The sequence below is a fragment of the Tyto alba genome, unplaced genomic scaffold (assembly GCF_018691265.1).
Source record: "Tyto alba isolate M040663 unplaced genomic scaffold, T.alba_DEE_v4.0 Super-Scaffold_38, whole genome shotgun sequence".
Classification (NCBI taxonomy): domain Eukaryota; kingdom Metazoa; phylum Chordata; class Aves; order Strigiformes; family Tytonidae; genus Tyto; species Tyto alba.
Window position 1 is genome coordinate 20225061 of NW_024881313.1, and position 15551 is coordinate 20240611.

General features: G+C 35.6%; 1 protein-coding gene across 1 annotated transcript in view; it reads left to right on the forward strand.

Annotated features, from left to right (window-relative positions):
- The first annotated feature begins 8198 nt into the window (after window positions 1-8198).
- The window catches only part of MALRD1 (MAM and LDL receptor class A domain containing 1), a 274148-nt gene continuing 266795 nt past the window's right edge, over window positions 8199-15551 (forward strand). The window contains exons 1-2 of the mRNA XM_032991470.2: window positions 8199-8358; window positions 12453-12593. Coding sequence (XP_032847361.2) covers window positions 8199-8358; window positions 12453-12593 — 301 coding nt within the window. The remainder of the gene's footprint in view (window positions 8359-12452; window positions 12594-15551) is intronic.

Below are 15551 nucleotides of genomic sequence, written 5' to 3' on the forward strand. Positions count from 1 at the left end.
ACCATTTGGCTAAATTCTTCAATAGAGTTGTTTAATGGAGCTCCTGCTTACATTATTGAAAAAAAAATACATGAAGGAATTTGTTTGCTCAGATGTGTTGTCTTTTAGATGTGGTAAGTACCTAATTAATAGCAGCTGTCTAGAATTTTAATCAGTAAGGAAAAACAAAAGAAGTTTGTTACCATACTTGAAGTAAACTGTTGTTGTATACATTCATTTCAAACTTAGTAATTAAACAGAAACATCCAGTAAGTCTGATAAGGACTGAAAGCTATTTCTGCTGATATGTAATAAATAACTGAAAAACAGCAACCATGTTAAACTTTGGAAACAAACACTGGATGATGTAAAACCTCAATCATACCCCTGTCAGCTGCAGTATGACAATGTGCAGTACATCTCATAGAGGAGTGGATGAGATGAGAAAACATTTATTTTTATCTTAGTTTTTGGTACACTGCAACTGTATTCAAAGCAACTCTGGAACTAGTTTTGCTTGCTTCAGGAGGACTATTCCCATGGTGGTACACCCTTGCCATGGCAGATTCTCAGTCATCTGTACTCTAAGACTTCAAGCTTTTGCAAGAAAATAAAATCCATCAATATTCTAGGCAACTTGTAGGTAAAATCATGGTGTTTTTTTTCTGGGAGAGCAGCTGAAAGCTCTTTGGTGTAATGCAGGTGTAGTGCATCACTACCCAATGAATGAGCTAGAAAAAGCAGCAGGCTGGATGAGGATTGTAGTGGAAGGGTAAGAAATCAGGAAGATTTGGAGGCTGCATGCTAGATTAAGGTATTTGGGAGTTTTAGACTGTGTATGGGTTTGGTTTTTTTCTTCTTTTCCCTGTGATTTGGGGGAATAATGTATTCTCTTCTGCTGTTTGGGGCTTGTCTAGTCTGCTAACTCCCCACCTTTTCTTAGAAGTAGTCAGGAGTTCTGGAGGTGCTTTGTGTGATTGGGAGATGGGAATAGTGTCATGGGGTGTTTCTGATTTGTTCTCTACCTGATATGGCTCTAGAAATGTCATTTGGAGTAGCTTCAAGATTCCTCTGGTCTCTACATACAGCTGCTGCTCTATGAGAGTTTTTGCAGTAGTAGAGAAATTACTGTGTCTTAGTGGCAGCCAAATTAGGAAGAGCATAGGAAGGATTTTTGTTTATTTTGATTTTTCATTTCTATGCTTATCCCATTGAGGATCTGTAAGCGGAATTGTTCAAAGTATAAAACAATGTTGTCAAGAGGTTAGAACCTGTAAGGGAGATTCTAACATGATGATGATCTATGAGAAAGTACTACATTTCACATTAAATCACTAATGTATCTAGACTAAGATTCATCCTAATTTAACTTGGATTTTAGGATTAAATGAATCACCAGTTCTAATCAAGTGGGGTTTTTTTGTTTTTATTTTTAAAATATGTTTTTTCTTGTTGTGGTGGTAGGATACAAATTTTTTAGTTATTTTATAAGTGTTGTATTTCCTCCAGTTCCTTAAAGTGTGAAATTACTTTAAGTATTGCATAGCTCCAAGTGAAAAGTGGTTACTCTAAATACAATTTCTAGTGTTGTCTGGGTTAATTTAAGAGGTGTAACTAAGCATTTAAGCTTAGGATAAAGCTGCTTTATTGAGATGGCACACAGTGACCCTGTGGTTTATTTTAATTATTTTTTTCTCCAAATGAAGCATGCACTCTGAATTTTATGTAATTTCATTGTGTAAGTGTTAAGCTTCTATCTTTAATCTCCCAAGAGCTTTAATTCCTAACTCTTCCCAAACCAGACATGTGCCTTTATTGCATAAAGTTCAACTTCATATTAATTGCACTGAAAGTATGTTTTGAAGGAGCTATCTTCTGTTAAGATTGCCACCTTTTAATTTCATTTCTGAAAATCAGAGCTGGAAACTATTCCTCTGTTAATTTTAGTGAAATGTTATTTCTTCAGATACTCCCCTTATACTGAAGGTTGACTTACGGTTGGTGGAAAAAAAATAATTGGGACTATTAGTTTCTATTTAGTCTTATTTATCAGGAAGTATCAGAGCAATTCAGAAATTTGCAGACAACTTATCTGTTTACAGATGAGGAAATTGAGATAAATGAGAGTTTTGATCAAGAAAGATTTGTAGTAATGTACTTCCTGTATCTTTTTTGTGGGGTTAACTTCTAGAAATGTGTGGATCAAGCATGACTACTGAGAAGCTCTCAGGAGCAGTGTTGTGCCAGTGGAGCCTAAAAGCCAAAATCAATAATATGGGAAAACCTGGTGGATATTTATTTATTTTTAATCTTGTTACTAAAATATATGCTCTTTTGAGAATCCCTGTAGGTTTTAACAGCCTAATTTCTGGCTCTTGGACACATGGACATGTGTCCCATGTTTTGGGACTAAAGATGAATGTTGATGCAGTCACAGCTCTGGACTGGGCTGATTCTGCTCCAGTTATGGGAGATAAGCCCAGGGAGATTGCTTGCTTCCAGATTTCCCCCTGATCTTGGTGTTTTTTTCTGACTGATGTTAACAGACCAAAGCAGGCAGACAGATTTGTTTACCTTCACTTGCATACCTAGAAGTGATATCAAAGAGTAAGCTTGTTTTATTGTTGATGGAAAACTCCAAACATCTTTAAAGGAGTTGTTTCACTCGGACATCTCTGGGTGATGTGCCCTGGGAAGGTGTTTGTTTGACTCTGATACCTGCAAAACCTTTGGTCGTTGGCTCATTCTCTAGCAACCAAGGTTAGGATAGATGAATAAAGATAGATGTATTTATATTTTATGGGGGTGAGGGGAAGGCCAGTTCTAGTTCTGAGAGCTATTAAGCAGGCTTAACACATTAGCTTTTTTGTTCCAGTGAGGGGTGCATTTGAAAGAAATGTCTCAACTATTCCTGCACACTGTGTGACTTAAGGCAGAGCAGCCATGGAGAGTGTGAAATTGATGTTTTTGCATGAGACTAGAGGATAAGCTCCAGGAGTGCACCTAATGCACTGCTGATGGGTGTTTGGTCTATGGGACCAAACAGGAGTTCAACACCTTGTGAAATGCATTTAAGTCATGTAATGTATTGGCTCATGTTACATCAGGTCCTCATCCCCATGGGTTTCACTGTACAGCTCTACCCTTTTGTGACAGTGCTAGTTGATAAAATAGTTGCAGCTGAAGAGGGCTTAGAGGACTAGAGCTTCTTATAGCAGAGAACAGAACCAAAATGTTCAGTAGAATGATGTGATGGAAGAAAGACTTTCCTGTTGACTTGGAGAAGACTGTGTGGGAGCAGTATGTGCTGGATTCTATTGGACATTTTTTGGAATGAAAAGCAAATGCTGAGAAAATCATTATTCTGCTCTTGCTTCATTTTCTCTGAGGAAGCAGATAGTAGGTAGGATGTAGAAATTTTTTTTGGCTGGTCAGAGTTACTTTATGACAATTTATAGTTTTGTCTTCTGACAGGGTATTGCTTTATGGATTAGAAGCACTTTCAGCAATCTTTTTTTTCCCCCCTCTTTGGGGTTGAGAGAGAAGGGCAGTTCTACTGAGCTCTTGACAGCTCAGAATTGAAATACTTTTTTCCTCCAGATTCTTGGTGCTGAGACAAATTTTTGCACACTGTACCCATAGGGGTCAGATTAGGGTTTTTTATGTCTCTCTGATTATTTTCTTTACTTTCAGCTCCTGTCATCTCTTCTTAAATGTGATATAGGACTGTCATTACAAAGATAGAAAGTATGCTACCGAAAATTTTCCTTATATGTTACTTTATTTCAGTCTGTGATGATCTTGGACTTTGACCTGATTTTATATAGTCCATCACACCTTATATTAATATATTATGGCTTTTTCCTTCACTATTTGTAACTGCAGTGTTTATGCTTTACACTGATCAATATAAAGTTTGGTTTTAACCTCTCAATTGATTTTACTGATTTATTTTACCAAATGAGATGGATAGTAAGAACACTTACCCGGAAACCTTTTTAATCAAATGTGTTATTACCTTGGTCCTCTTTCAAGCTAACTATAAAATTAGTGCCACTTAGCTGGAAGCAGACAGTATAAAATTATTGCCTTTCACATCAAAGTAAATAATTCTGTCAATTATTGTTAAAAACTGAACAATTTGGGGTTCTTATGATTGCTTGACTTCTATTCTGAAGATACCATTCAGTTCCAATTTGACACTTGAACTATAGTAGTAGTATGATAATACGAATAACGTATCTTTGGGAGAGGACTCTCAAAATGAAGTCTTAGCTCAATAGTTGTGAGTTACTTTAAAAATACTATTTTGGTGGTTTTCTTAATGATCAGATAAAATTGACCATACATAAACAAATTTGGAGTGTTGTTTGTATTAATTAATTATGTTTATTAAAACTGTACATTAGGAGAAAATGAGATACATGTTAAAGGTATATAGACTGGTCCTGTAATATTCCCTACTCTGATCACACAAAAATGTTATAATCTTGCCATGAAAAGGTTATATTAAATTTAATGAAATTTTATTTCTCTGAAGAACTGACTAGGTTTTCTATTCTGTATTTCTACTTCTTTTCTCTGAAAGTAAGTTAGTGACAGCAAAACTTGAACACTGTTTTCAGACGGTGAAACTAATATCCCATTTTTGAGTTCTTTCTTCTGTTTCATGTGTTGATAATAACTGACTCTGTGAAAACTTAATGGAGAATTACTAATGACAATCTATTTTTTGCTTAAGCAGTTAACTCTCTGACATGAAAAAAGACAAATGAAAACTTTTCTGACCTTGTTTCAGAGCCGGTTTGAACTTCTTTAAAAGACTTATTTTTTAAAAATCCTAGATTAAATATCTATAACATTTTTCTACAGATTTATTTAAGCAGTAGGAAAAACTGAGAGCAATCTTTTTTTCCCTTACAGCAAATGTATTTTGCCTTGGCTTAAAATAAATTAATTACGCTAAACTGGATAAAGCCAGCTTTGATGTAAATTCAAGCAGTATCTTACTTTAACTTTTTTTTTCTTTTCATTTTTGAGACTTGCTTGTTTGCTGAAGTAACTTTTAAAATAGACATAGTGCCTGTCTGTTCTCCTTTTAGGCTTTAGTTTTTCAGTAAAGTTTCTCTACTGCTTTCAAAAACCTGCTTTGATTATTGCCCATCCTGCTTTACTGACATGCTGTATATTTTTACTGGTTTATACATCTTCATTCTCTCTCTGCTTCTCCTTTTTCTAAATCTTGATTCTTCTTTTTGCTTTCAGGGTTCTTGCAGTTCAGTACTTAGAGTGTTTGTCCTTTTGACTTTCTCTGCAAGTTTTTTGCTTCCTTTTTATTTTGTCCTTTTTTATGTTTCTCAGAGCTGTGAAAAACTGGTGTTCTTCTTAGTTGTCAAGAAGACTGACTTGTTGCACTTGTCAAGAAACTTTCCTAGCTGTACATAGCCACACACTTGCAAAAAAGACACCTTTTCTTTGCTTTTGCACTCTTTGTTAGATCTTCACTGAAATACCATTTATTTTCTTCACTAAAAATCCTTGGATAGCACCTTAAATATTTTCTGAATATTTTATGCATTTTTCATCTATTTCCACTCACAGGTCTTATGGTGATTCTGACTTGTTTGGGTTATGCGGTTTTGCTTTTTATTAATGTTTTAGAGCATAATAAAAATGGAAATGGATGCTGGTTTCTGCTAAAAATTACGTTTACAGAGCCTGCATATGGATTTTATGCTACAGCCAGAGCAGAACAGCTTAGAATATTGCAGCAGAAAGTTTTTAGTAAAATGAGAGAAATTTGAAAGACTGGGAAATCCTGTAATTGTGAAGTACAACAGTGTGAGGAGGAGTTTTGCAAGATGTAGGGGAAAAGAAGGAATAAGATGAAATATTGTATGATAGAGAAAATACATTGGAAAACAAAACAGCTGAATAGTGTAAAATATTTAAGTCTCTACAAATGTAGCAATATGACATATTATATGGAGTAGTGGGGGTTTTGTTATATAAGCTTCTAATCTGAATTTACATAAGGGAAGCAAGAAATTCAGTGATATATATTTTTGATGAAATCTGATTATATATGTGTGTATATAGATGTATATGTATCAGTGAAGTCTTAATTCATTTATTAGTAGCTCTGTTTTTCATCAGGAAGTTTTCCTATCAGCTCTATGGCCTGAGGACAAAACAATAAAATGATGTCCACAGGATAGTGATGAAAAGGGTGGAGTTGAACCAAATGAGCTGGAAAATGCTTTCTAGGCAGAACTGTAACTTTTATTACAATAACCATATGCCTGCCTCTGGTGTTGGAGTTAATAAGAAGTTGCATCAGACCTTGGACTGCTAGCCTTCAGGCAATGTTGGAGTAGTAGTCTTTGTACCTTGACAAGAGACTTGCATTGCAAAAATACGGATCTGAAATGATTGCTATGCCTCCAGACATAGGTTGTATGTTTCTTTTTGTAGATACTATAGCACTTGTGCTTCCTAATCAGCATACTTTAGTTAGAGAGATATACCTTGTCTTAATTCTTCTCAGCAGGGCAAGCAGGCAAACTGGAGGTATGCACAGTGGTATGTGCATTCCAGTTACTTGATCTTTGGAATTTACAGGTGAAGAAATCTCCAGAGTTGCTGGCATCAGTTACTTATTACAACCTGCTACTTGCACAATTGTATGATAAAAATGGTTATGTTTTTTTCATCCCACTATTCCTGTTATAGGAGTGCCAGGCTTATATGATTGTCAGATTAATTTTGTCTGGTTTTGACAGTCATTTGCAGTCATCAGTGAAACAAATTGAATCAATCTTCTCTCACAAGGCTGACTCTTTGGACCGGCTGGATATCTCTCCCCACTCCCTCTCCTCAATCTGAAGATCCTCGATTCATCCATGTAAAAGCTTTGTCAGAACTGGTGTGTTTTAGTGAAACACAGTTGAGAAATTCAAAGTTGACTTTGCATCAAAGGGATTGTAAATCAGCACACTGACTTCAATCTCTTGTACTGTGGAGTCTTTTTGTATGAGGATGTTTCAGTAATGCCAATTTCTGCTGGGTGATCCCTGACTGGCATTCCATATAATGCACTGTAAATCTATTTACACAATGCAAACACTCTTCTTGACAGCTTAATAAGGAACTGTTGTGTCAACTCTGACTACACAATTTTTCTTCTAAATATACTACTTCAGAAATAGCCATTATGCAAGTTATGAGGAGTGGGGATTATATGTATAACTAAATAACTCTGGACAGAGAATGAATATGTTAGTAGGGTAATATATTGGGGGTTGATATTGATGGTAGTTTCCCCTAACTATGCATTCCTGCACTGGGTGGAAAATTATTATTATTATTTTGACAAATTCTGACTGTGCTTGTTTGTGTGATCATATTGTTCACTGTTCATAAGAATTCAGATATGTGATACTAGGTATGTCTAAATTTTTCCTAACCTTGGAAACACTATTAGTATCACAGAAAAAATGACTTTTCCAGAAAATACAGGAATCTAGTAATTTGGAAATTAATCATTAACAGCCAGTCCATTCATACATTTACGCAAATTACGGTTGCACATGATTCCATTAACAACCAAGTATTCTAAAGTAATTCAGTTATTATCTACAGTTGTAGCCCACATAAATAATAATAAATAAATACCACTTTCAACTATTGGCACATCTATAAGATCTGAAAATTTCAATTCTTTCTCTAGATCAGTCACTTAGAATCCATTTGATGCAAAATCAACTTTGAATTTCTCAACTGTTTTCTACTTCTGATGCAAAAACTCTTCATAATTTTTGTAAGCATTTGCCAACTCCATCTGAGGAAAAGAGGCATCTTTATGAATGTTGGTCACTTAGTAATTCTAATCTGTTTTCCAGATATTTTCTTATCTATTTGCAAACTATTGGGCAATAAATCCAGTCAGTAAGTTAATGATATACAGTTGACTTGCATAGTGTGCACCAAATTTTTTAGTCATAAAACAGTGTTATAATTCAGTTAAATATTATCCAGAGACAAATGGGTTGAAAGTCACTGCTTTGCAGAAGCCATATTTCTCTTAAGCTGCAGATTCAGAACATGAGGTTCTAAAGTCTTTCGGAGAGATATGTGCTTTTTAAAAGACACTTTATGACCAATAATAGACAGTTAAAGTAGTAATTTTCCAAGTGAAAGCTTGGATAGTAACATAGCTCATGAACAGATTCATATTCTGTGCATTATATTGCTTTGCTCTAGTAGACCTTCAGTCATCTACAGGGAGTGAATGCCAACGGGGTGATGGCTCCTCTGCTTCACTGGGGGAACTGTGCATTTTCACCAACCAGTGTGGAGATAGCAGTGATGAGAAACAAGGTACCTCTCGGTGTACTTCATAAGTGTGATATGATTTCATAACTGAATGTGGTAACAGGGGAGGGGGTAATTTTTTTTTGTTATGAAAATGTTTAGGAATTCTTCCCCTCACCTCCCCCTTCTTCATTTGACTTTTCTAAGACAGTTTCTTCCTGCTTCACTTTTTTTCCTGCTTGACTTTCAATGTCTGTACAGTGTCTTTAATAAATCATATGGGTATTATGTAGCAAAGCAAGTTTTTCCCCACTCAAATTCAATTAAGTTTTAACAAATATTACTTTTTTTCCCCTTAATTCATTATAAAATTGTTTGCTGAAATTCAGGTTTCATCCAAAATACCTAGATCAATGTTTAAGAGCTATAACAGCATTTTCTTTTTTAAGTCTAGATAAAAGGGAAAATTTTCTTGAATTAATGAACTGATAATTCTATCTTAATTACTGTCAAATTCAGAGGCTATGAATACAGTTGCTGCTGTTTCACTTAAAGGAAATATCTAACCAGTGGAATCGACTTAACTGTTAGTGTCTGAGTAAATTTACATCAGAAATCTGTTATTTCCAGAATATTGTAACACAAAATGATGCTGCGGTTGATTTCATACAATATATAAGATAGTTCTGCTGTTGGAGGATCTTTGTTCTGGGGTGCAAAGAGCTTGGATTTATCAAAATATCTAATTTTAATGAAAACCTTATCTCAGTTCTCCCACTCACTGTGCAACAAAAGAAGCTACCGTATTTGGATTTTTAAGGTTTAGTTTTAAATTTAGATTTTTCTTTAGATGATCCTGTGTATTTCTGTGCACACTGAAAAATGTTAATTAGAGCATGTTAGTGATCACTGAATTCAGCTGAAATCTGTGAGAAAGAACAGTAACTTAATTCCAGACTCTTCAAATAACAATTGTGTGCCCAGATACATGTTTTTCTTCTTCCAATATGACTCCCTGGTTTATACAAATACAGTGAAGATATCTGCTTGGAACAGGAGTCTAGAATCAACTCTAGGATACTTGATTTTTGTTCCTCTGCAAAGACAACAATTGTTAAGACTGTATTGGATATTAATACATTTTGTTACTTTATTATGCTCTATTAAAATGTATTAAATACTAATCACTGGAAATTATGTCTGTTGAATCCCCTGATTGTGTGACTACCACATCTCAAGTTAGTACTTTTTTTTTTTTTTAATCACTTGTGCAAGGGATGGTTATGCTACATTTCACTGTGTTGACTTGAAGTCCTCATTGTTCCTGGTCTTGGTTTCCATAGAAAGAACATATCCTCCAGGCAGCACTTCCTATTACGATTGCAGAATATGCAGCAAGAGATGCATTCTCTCATTAATTTTTATGGAGGGTTTTTACGCTTGTTTGTTGAGGGAATACTGCTGTAGACAAATGCTTATATGAAAGTAGAGAAATTAAATTTTGCTCCAAAGACTAGTTTAGAAAAATGAGCCCATTGGCTCTCTAAAAGCTGTAAATACCAAATAATGTTGTATTTTAAGTATGGATGAACAAGAGGTATGGAACTAGGCTCCGAGTGACAGTCTGTGGATTCTGGGACTACTTGGATAATGCGCTGGATCACTCCAGGAGAGAAGTTAGATGTCAGACATAAAGATATAGATCAGGGTGTCAAATTGAAGATTCTTTCTGCTGCCACCCACTCTTCTGGTTGAGGATTATTGCAAAATTAATTTTCTACTGTGGTTTCAGCTCTCCAATCTCATGTTCATGACAAGTCCCTGCTGTTTTCTTTGGGCTCTATCCAGGTTTAAGCATATTTCTGCACAGAGTATATATCAAAGTTGGAATTTCTGATAATGCATTGTTATTTTCATTTTGGACTTCAAAATGTTGGTTTGTGCTTTGCCACAGCATTGGAAAAGGAGCAGAATAAATGTTAGAGTCATTTTTTATCTCTGAAGTACTATTGCAAAATATTCACTAGGGAATGAATGATAGTTAACTACTTTTAAAAATATTTTGCTCCCATAATATCCTAAACTGAGATTTTATACATATGCACACTTGAAATAGAACCTTAAACTGTAGTCTGTTTCTGTAAGACTTGGAATTTTTCCTTAGAGGTTATTTTAAATATTTGTTTTGTTCACAGGAAATTATATAAAAAATATGTAGAACATCCCACACACTTCTTCCTTCTGGCCTTTTACTCTCTAAGCAGTGACTTTATCTTTGTAAATCTAACTTCCAGCAAATTTACATTGGTTTGCTTTTAAGTTATATTTTTTGTGAAAATGACTATTCCTTTAGAAAATAATGAATGATCAAGACATCTTTTTAAATTTAAAAAGGTGCTGTTCTTATTATTTTGTACATATTGATTTTAAATTGGGTTGTTTTTTCGGCTATGAGAAAATTCCTGAGAAAATATTTAAAGCGATTTGGTGCATTTTGTGTAATGTGAAGCAGTTATGCCTTAGTGTTTGTGCTTTTGATAAACCACTGACATGCTTTTCAGCCACTTGAAGAACTAAGGAATAAAAACAGCAATGAGAAGTTGGTTGATGGATCAGCCAATCTGCGCATTAACTTGAGTCTGGAATGCTTATGTGAAATATCTGTTTTGCCCTCTCTCACCTTATAATTAATTGTTACAGTAAGTTGATGTGAATATAAAAGCCATGGAATTGGACATCATAGAGTGACTAGAAATGCTGTAGTTGCAACTTTATTTAAAATGATTAGTGAACTGTGATAATATGGAATATACCAAAAGCAGGGGCCTGAAGCGAGCACCAATTTAAGGGGGAGTGCAAATGCCTTGTGGCTCTCATGCCTAGCCAGAATCCTGATTAGAAGGCAGAGTCTTAACCTATTCTCCTCTGCTTTGTAAGAGAAAATGCAGGTGGACTGAAAGCTTCCACACAACTCATAAAACCTGGAGATGGTCCCAAATACCAGTCATTCTTCTTGGGGTGAAGTTGAAATAAGTTTGCTCTTTACAGATGCATCTAATTAGAAATGTAATTTTTTATTTTTTTAATCCTTCCACCACTACAGTAAGTGGTTCAATGAATAAGGCTGTCCAGCCAGCCAGGCACATGTAAGCTCTTTCATTCAGTTTGGATGCAATGCAAAAAGGGCTGTCTGACACCAGAGCAGAAAGAAACATCTGTCCCTCCCTCTCAGTAAGCAATTATTTATCAGGTCACACAAACATCGCAAATTCTCTGAATGAACTGGTACAGCAAACTGTGTCCTGTGCCAGGAAGAGAAGTTCTGCCTCCCTTTTCTAACCTATGCTGCCCTACAGGGAAATGTAGAAGGGGGAGACGCAATCCTTCCCCACCACATTGCTACGTGCACTGGAAGAAATAAGGTCAGAAGAAAGGCAAATGGGGAGACCATGTCATTCTAACAACTTGTTTCAGCTCTTCTCTGAACAATGTGGTTTCTGCTTTAATGCAGCAGCCTGGTAAAGAATATGGTCACTGGTAAACTTTGGAGTATGTCAGATGACAAGAGCCTCACCGTTCTATTGTTAGGCCCTGAGGAGATCCTGGGAATGGGCTTATATTCCTGAAAAATGCAGGTTGCAAAATGGTGAAATAAACAGTATAGGAATAAAAAACATTTTTGCTATCTGGTTATTTCTTTATGTTAAATCTTTGTTTTTCTATGTAAAGACCATGGATAAACAGAAGATATAATGAAATTCTTCAGCTGATAGCTGCAGTATATTTTAAGAACAGTCACTGCATATAAGCTATGTTAGCTCGGGCTGTTTTCTACAAGTACGTAGCTACATATACATTTATGAAGTAAAAAGCACATGCTATAGTCATGATATAAATGGACTGGTTTGAGTTCGGTTTGTCATGGGGAGAGCTTAGTAGGGGTTTTGTTGTTTTCTTTTTTTTTAGTGTTCTTTCTCTCTTGTCTGTCTCCCACTGCCTTGTTCTCATTGTCCATGAGTTAAAAATTATAGTTCCTTACTTTTTTTTAGGCCATTTGGAGTGTTTCTGTGTGGTAACCAAATAGCAAGCAATGGTGAGAACATACCCTTTTGCTTCTGTTTTTGAGGTTTTAATTTTCTTGTTTTCTTGCTTCAATTCAGGTTCCTTCTGTGAAAAGTGTGATTTTGAAACTGATCTATGCAAAGCTCTTTATAAATTGAATTTACAGCCTGGATGGATAAGAAGAAATGGTGTATCTAACATGGGACCACCATACTCTGACCACAATGGGAATGACAGTGGTAAAAATCCTCATGTTCTTTGAAAGAACCATGGGCTCTTACAACTTATACAGTTCTCTATTTTATTTGCTAAATTTTTATTACCTACTTGATAGTTCAATTGTATTCTGCCAAATGTTTTCCGAGCACTTATGTCCAGATTTTTAGGTGATTGTAATTACTAAAACCCAGCATTCCAGAAAAAAAAACCCACAATATTCCAGAAAGCAATTCTTGTTATCACGGAGGAGCATGTAACCTGTTATCCTGAGTCACCCTTACCTGTTTTGGAGACATCGGGGGATAATTCGGTCTTGATGGTTACAAATTTAGAAATAAGCATTCAGTCTCCCATTGTGTGATGTATTTTCATCTCTTCTTTAATTGATGAATGCAGGAGTGTGTGTATCTGTTATCCGTGGCTAATATTACTGCTCCAAATATTTTGAGAGAAGATGACTTTGGATCTGGGGACAGGAACAACTTTGGTTGCCTGCTTGAGCCAGCTCCTCTCTAAATCCTATTACAATTCTGCTTTGAATTGAAGATTCAACCGAGTCATTGTCCCTGTCCTCAGACAAAATTATGTCCCTTATACTCGTACAATTGCTTAGTTAAGCCTACTTTCCAAAACCTGGATTTTTCCTTCTGTAATACATGATTCTCTTCATACCTTTTTAGCTTATTTGAGCCAACATTTTTAGGTCCAGTAAGCCTTCTCCTGCTTAAATAAAAGCTGATTTAAACTGACATTAGCACAAGAATTTTAGTAACTACCAAACTTTTTTCATAACCACAAGTTTTATTTCAACTATGTAAGTTGTGAAACACTTTAAAATAATACAGCTCTTCTCATCAAGAAGCAGATAAGACAAACACTATGGAATAAAAATATAGCACACTTAGCTAGAATTGAAATTAATTAACCAGGAAATAGTCTTGCTCTAGTTGAAATTTCTAGGGTTTGTGCTTGATTGGTAATATACACCACATCAGGATGTAGCAAAGACCTGAAAGATTCTTGCTTATAACCAACTAAAAAGGTTATTCTTATCTTGTGAGGAACTGGTGGGGAGGGGAAAATCAAATTTATGCGGACACCCAAAGTCAGCATAAGAATGAGAAACCATCAGCTTCAGGTGTTTGTTACAGAGGAGGCAGACTGTTCAGTCACCTGCATATTCCCACAGACTTGTTCTTGATGCTGAGTCACCACTGTATCTACAGGTCTGAATTGGGCACTAGCCATATTGAAGCTATTTTGAGCAGGTAACAGAAAGCTTGAATACCTGTATGTATTCAACTTCTGAGAGACTGTGTACTGAGATCTGTGAACTGAGTGGCTAAGGAGATTTAAATATATTTCGTTATTTTGGTTTTCTACTTGGAGAATGGCTAAACTGTACTTTCATTTTCTGAATACTGGTTCTAATCACTTAGGAAATATTTATCTCCTTATAGCAGCTATTCATCTTTCTCACTGCTGGTGACTCAACACTGCGTAATCAGTTTTGTGTTGGTTCTTGCTTAAAGAGCAAGAATTCTACTGTACGGCAGAGTATTAAAAGGAAGGGTTCCTTCCATCAGGATAAGTAATTACACATGCATTAGGAGAAGAGCAAAGATCACTTGGTAGATGTAACTCCTTTGAAGGTTTATATAATCATTTACCAGAACTCAACACATTTTTTTGCTTCTGTCTCTTCTTATGGTTCTTATTTTCATTGAAAATATAGTTGAACAGACTAGTGACAATTACTTAAAAAAACAAACAAACAAACAAAAAAAAAAAACAAAAAAACCCCAAACAAAAAAAAAAACCACACAAAAAACAAACCAAAACAAAAATAAATAAATAAAAAAAAACAAAAACAAAACACCAAAACAACCCCCCCAAACAAAACGCAACCTGTTTTTACTAACTGAAACCTGTTATCTATACAGACGTTTAATGTAAAATTACTGCTCAAATAATATCTTAGAAACAGTAATTTTATTCTCTCTGTGTAAGACTTAAAATTCCTGTGACAGGTCAAATCTGACCTTGTTTATGTGTCTTAGATACATTTATCTTTAGGGAACGGAAAGAAAAAAAGTTCAAAATTTTATGGAAGTTAAAAACCAGTGAAACAGATTAGAGTCGTGGCTAGGGCTCTGCTGAGGCACCAAGCTATCTGTTGCAGGTAGGAAAAACATCCTTGCAATTAGCAGGCTCTGAGAGTGATACCTGAGCAGTTATGAAAGGCCTAAAACCTGGAGGGGGGAGCATGGCTACTGCTCTGGTAGCAGGCTCCAAAATGCTTCTCTAGGGGGTTGCTCAGCTGGCTCCAGCACTGAGCTAATCTAAGGGTCCTTTGTCAGTGACTTCCCAGTTGCGTGCAAGGATGAGAGGTCAGTGTGGGTACTTTTTATAAACAAAGTATTTGGATATTCCTACACTTCCTCTGATATTTGGTTTCTGCAGTAATCTTTTATTTTTAGGACTATTTTTTTTTTATTCTTTCAGTTCCTCTTGGCTTTTTGCTCCTTCATCTTTCTCCTTTCATTTACATGTTAAAGGGCAGTAGTTTACCTGACAGTGCTTGGAGTTTGGGAAGGAGGAGAGAAGGGAAAGGAGAGGAAAAAAAAATAAGTTGAGCCTTTTCTCCCCCCCTTGCATCCTTTAACATCTCTGAAATCTTCATGTTCAGGAAGAACCAAATTTTAACTAGCAGTATTTAATATCCTAAAATAGAGTGGCTGCCTTCCATCTTTTAGAAGACCTGAAACGATATTGTCAGGAAGGACAGAGTTGGTCAAAAGACATATCGACAACCATATTTCACTGACTCTCATTGATGAGTTATGCTTTCAAGTAAAGTGAAGATTTAATTTGGATTTGTTTTGTAAATGGAAAGATAAAGGTATCTTTAATCGGTGTGGAATTCTGAAGACAACCCTTTATATTGGCAGTGTGTACAGGGATGCCATCACCTCCTC